This window comes from Papaver somniferum, unplaced genomic scaffold, assembly GCF_003573695.1.
Source record: "Papaver somniferum cultivar HN1 unplaced genomic scaffold, ASM357369v1 unplaced-scaffold_92, whole genome shotgun sequence".
Lineage (NCBI taxonomy): Eukaryota > Viridiplantae > Streptophyta > Magnoliopsida > Ranunculales > Papaveraceae > Papaver > Papaver somniferum.
In genome coordinates, this window is record NW_020652304.1 from 593,604 (window position 1) to 599,212 (window position 5,609).

Sequence of the window (5,609 nt, forward strand, 5' to 3'; positions counted from 1 at the left end):
CAAGCTACAAATGGTAGATACAAAAATAAGTTAGTAGAAGTGATGGTCATACAAGCATTTAAAACCAATAGTTTAAAGTTCAAGGTCTTTCACTGACCCGTTGAGATCCATCCTTAAATGACAAGCTACAACAACAGCATGAACACAGGGTATCCCAGTGATCTCCCATACACAGCAACTGCAAGTTTTCTCTGAAAGATTAACTTCTCATCTTTTTGATGTTTGGTAGTGCATAACACAATGAAATTCTTTTCTTCGTAATCCTATCAGCTCTGAGGACCAATATCAAACCTTCTTCTTCCCATTTCTTGGCTATCATCTTTCTATCAAACTCATCATCTTCAAGTTCAACCCTTCAAGAATCCTTTGAATAGGTTTGCATCTCACATCCAATGACCAACTGTTGAAACTTTCTGAGAAGTTATTGGTCACATGATCACATTTTGAAGTATGGTCAAAAGTGGATCTAGCCCATTGTATTGCTGAAACATCTTCAAACCACTTGTGTGCATTCTTGTTATCTTTCTTCATAAGAGCCATGTACCTCTTGTGGTCTGTGTCTCTATAGGCCTTTGATGCACCCCATGCTAAATTCTTCATGTGAACACTCTTATGTTTAGTCTTAAAATTCTCATACATGTGTCTGAAACAAAATCTGGTCCTATTTGAAGGAAATACTATTTCAAGAGCAGGAATCAATCCCTTTTGTCTGTCTGAGATGAATGTCAATGGTGCTGGATGCTCTAATATCCTATCCTTAATAAGGTTGAGAAACAATAACCAGTTCTTTTTGTTTTCACAATCACAAAAGAACATTTCAAGAGGATACATACCATTATTCCCATCTAGTGCAACTGCAGACAGCATTACTCCTCCATATTTTCCACTCAGGTGACATCCATCTAGACCTATGAATGGTCTGCATCCATTCTTGAAACCTTCTAAATAAGCATTAAAAGCCAGACAGCAATAACTGAAATCCTTATCCATATCAGTTGCAACTACACCAATGGATCCTCTATTCTTAGCCTTGATTTGCTCTAAAACCTCTGGTAACCACTTATATCCATCTTCATATGACCCAAAGATCTTGATCAATGCCTTTCCTTTACCTTTCTAATCTACCCAGTAACTGATGTCTACTCCATGTCTGTTCTTCAATCTTTTGATAATCTTCTTAGGTTGCAATGAGTGTTCATCCTCCAAGATATCAGCTTCAATCACACTGGCTACCCAATCTTAATTTTCCATTCTGTTCTTTGTTGTACCAGATCTGTTAACACAAGTGTGTTTATTAATATACTTGGTAACTTTGATAGAGGTCCCATCTTTTACTGATTTCCTGTCATAAAAGATGAACCAAAAAAATTGTTAATTGTTATCAAAAGCAAATTATGATTCAAATAAAGCCATTCAAATCATAATTACATGGGAAGTGGGCTTACTTGTGAGCAAAACGCCTGAATGGGCAAGTAGTAACTTTACATTGGCACCTCAATCTCTTTGGGTCATCCTTTATCTTCCTCACTTCAATACAATTTGCAATGCAAAACTTTGTCAACCATATCTTGTACTCATCCATAGTGGGCCATGTCATACCTTCTTTAAGTTCTTCTTCACCACTGTCACAAGTCCATGCTTCCACTTCCTCCCCTTCTACATCATCATACAGATCATCATACTTATTATGATCAATTTTACCTTCTTCATATCTGTAAGGTTCTTCCTCATCCAAGTCAGTATCAGTTTCACCTCCTTCTTCATCATCCTCAAAGCTTGATGAGTTTCCACTGTGATAATCATCTTCAACAGGCAAGTCATGAATACAATGGTACCTCAGGTTGGTACTTTCAGGCAATACATCAAGTTCTTCATCACCTAACAATGCTTCCAATGTATCATGCTCCTCATCAAGTTCAACTGCTGGCATTTGCTTCTTCTTTGTTGCAGGTGATTTTTATACAGGTACCTTGGAAGGTGATGAAAATTTTGAGGGTGTATGCTGACTAGGCATGTCCATATGTGATGTGCACTGAGGTGTATCATTAGTTGTATGATGTGTATGATTTGCCAATGTATCTTCTTCTTCATCTATTGCTGTTTGCCAAAACTCATCATCAAGACTCTCCCAATATCTGCTAATTTGTGCCTCATGTTGGCTTTGTATTTGTGGCTCAACAACTTCATCATTTACAGTAGGGGGAGCAAGAACTGATTCTTCACCAACTGATTCTTCACTAGGCTTCAGAACATTCATAGCTTTATCATAAGTCATGAACAAATGAACTTCATTTGGTATATCCTGGTCTGATTCTTCCCAAAACTTCAGCAGATCTTTCTCTTCATCAATGTCATATAAAAACCCATCTTCCAAGTACTAAAATAAGCATTGTGCACCATTCAAGTGTTCAATGCAGTCATGGACACTATCCAACTAAATTCACCTTTTGGCTGTGCATTAGGCCATTTTCCATCATAATGTATATACAGAGTTTTGATACCAAAACAAACCCTAGAACTGTAACAAAACAAACATACACCATTTTAGAGACAGAGATAAATTGATACAATAATAACTAAATCATAGCATAACCATCAGTATATGATTTGTATAACCCATAATCCACAACATAAACACCCATTTTATAAAAAATCACATCAAAAAAACACCTAATTCCTTAAATCAAAGGGGGAAAAAAACAGGGCAACATAAATTACTTGAACAACAACATGAATCAAACACCAAACTTCTAACAATCACATCATTATTCAAATACCCACAGTGTAATGATGAAAAACAAACAAACCCTAAATATGCAAACTGAATCTGTACCTAAATCATGCATATAAATCAAACCCAAAAAAACAAATCTGTACAAACCCTAAAAACCAAATCTATGTGAATCGCAACAATAACGTTCTTCATATCATACTCAATTCCTGAGATGATTAGATCAAGAAAATAATGAAACTGAGAATTAAGAAAAAAACCAAAAAAAAAATGAATACTTAAAGTCTAGGGTTCTTCGTCGCAGATCAGCAGAAATTGAACAAACCAAAACGCTAATCGTCTTTCTATTGCAAGAATATCTTCTTCTCTTCAATCAACACCTAAAGATGAGCAAAACGAGATTTGCGGATTTTTGACTCTGCTCTGCAACTGGTTTTAGGGTTTTTAACCCTCTCTCCTGTTTTTTCCCGCTTGATATAGGTGGTAGTTGGAAGAGATAAATGCGTGTTCTCCTCTAATTGGTGTACGAAACGGTGAAGCCTTAATAACCACTTGTTTCCTGACATATGCAGAACCGTTGGATCGAGCTACACAGATTTGATACACGTGTTCTTTTTTGTTTTCTAGTCGGAGGGTATTTTCGAAAGTTGACAAAACACGTGTACAGAACCTTCCACGCGTGCACAGGTGCTGAGTCATCTAACCGAGCTATGGACGGAAATACTAACGTGGGGGAGGAAACGCTAATTTCAATCTATTTGGGGAGGAAACCTAATTAGCTATCTTTAAAGGGGAGGAAACGCAAAATTTCCCGGGACAAATCTATAAATACTTAAAATTTTCAAGCCTAAAATGGTAATTATGTAAAGCCTAAGTATGTAATTAGGAAATCCTAGGGGAGACTGCTGTCCCCGCTAGACTGGGTGTAGCTCCGTGCCTGGATGAATCAGCAGAATGGAAAGATCCTTTCAAAAGGAAGTTTATACTTTCATAACAACAAAGGCACACTACCAAGATCTACATAGTTGTCAAAAGGAGATTTGTGATGCCAAAATTTCTTAAATAATCCCACAGATCTTCAAGCAAAACTATTGAAGACCCCACGAACAAAAATCGAAGACAAATCTAAAGAGAAAAAAATAAACATTACAACTGTATTTTTTAATAGACTAGTTTCTCACCCGTGCGATCTGTTTCTTGCTTATGAATACTTGGATGCTTATTATAAATACTATTATAAAAAGGGGTGACAAATCCGTCAATATGATATTCTACTTACAAATAAAAGATCAATAAGCTAATATCGAGGAAAAGAAAAAGATACAAAAAGGGCTAAACAATTATAAACTCTAAGGACCCAATGCAATGAAAATGAATATTTTTTTAGCATTTTTCCACATCCTTTGTATCATAGCCTTAAAAATGCTATCTCGATCTATGCAAGGAACGGTTATTTGTTTTTGTTTACATTTATAATACACCGAATTTCATCATTATTTTTTGTACTCCCTTGCAAGGATTTTGTTGTGTTTTTCTTTTTCTTATTTTAGTTTTAACATTAAAGTATATACATTTTATACAGAAATATTCCTTAAAATAATTAGAAATTTTTTGAATTGAAAAAATCTCTAAATATTTGATATTACACACTTAATATTAAAAGTTAGATTTAGTATGTTTTGATATAATAATGACTTATTAATTTAAATATACTTTGCTAAATTGGTAGAATTTACTATTAATGTATCGTAGTTTTACTGTAGGTATAAAAATTTTAAACAGACAAAATCAATCCAATGTGTACCGAAAATAACTTTGGAGGGACAAAATACGTTAGTTTCATGTTGGCTAATAATGATTTCGAAATCTACCTTTTCAGCACCTTTTGAGATAGCTGTCAGGTTCATAATCAACCTTCATAATAATTTTTTGTTGGTGTTTGCTTTTATACCCTTGACAAATCCCATCATTCTTTTCTCCATATACACCAAAAATACTTGCCGCTTATCGGAAACAAAAAGAAGGATTTTTTAGCTTGATTACACATGCATGCATACCACGAATCCCCAATTTACACAAGATGTTAATGCATCTTCTTTAAGGTAACCAACTCCAAACTTGTTGTAACATCTCAGTCACTCTCATAGCTATAGCTTGTCCAAATATTGGTCGTTTGTACAGATAATAATAGGAAAACGTAATTTTTCTTTGGCACCAAGCAACAACTGATCTCCAACAAAGTTCGGCATAAGTACGTGCAGTTAGGATTGATTATTGTTATATGTAAAGCTGATTTGTTTAGGGGGAAAGCTGAAATTGTTTGATCACGAGATATCTCTTTTGACTTTGGGTTATTAAAGGGGAGAAGTAGAAAATTGTCTTTCCCCCTGACAAAACACAGAACTTTACGTTTCTGTCCTCAAATTAATTTAACCTAATCCCATATTTGAGTTACGTTATAACCGATGCATGATTAACCCTAATCCATTTTCATGATTCTAAACCATTTTCATGATTAAATCCTATTTTTCCATACACAAATATTTCACAAAAAAAAAAAGAGACAACATGAATGATGAAGAAGCCAATTAGAGCGATTACACATCATTCACAGAAGAAAAACTCCAGTGTAGTTAGTATTTGTGTAATCGAAACCTTGATGAATACACCGAGAAGTTTTCTAAATGAAGTTGAGTTAGTATCTATATTTCTAATCACAAATGCTTAAAAAAGAGTAAAGATTAGACATACAAAATAGCTCAAACCATGTGGAAACTTACAACTTCTCCATGATATGCATGGCCATACGTATAAACTGTGAAGGCCCTACACTCTTTCCCATCACAAATGTTGAACCTAGTTCAAGATTCGGTTCATC

At 34.8% G+C, this 5,609-nt stretch overlaps 1 protein-coding gene across 1 annotated transcript; it reads right to left on the minus strand.

The window, feature by feature from the left end:
* Positions 1 to 315: 315 nt before the first annotated feature.
* LOC113346087 lies at positions 316 to 1,930 on the minus strand. Its single transcript, XM_026589676.1, has 3 exons — positions 1,446 to 1,930; positions 1,269 to 1,342; positions 316 to 1,070 (listed from the first exon to the last, which is right to left on the minus strand). The coding sequence occupies exons 1-3, from the start codon at positions 1,928 to 1,930 to the stop codon at positions 316 to 318; spliced, it is 1,314 nt and encodes a 437-aa protein (XP_026445461.1).
* Between the last annotated feature and the right edge of the window lie 3,679 nt (positions 1,931 to 5,609).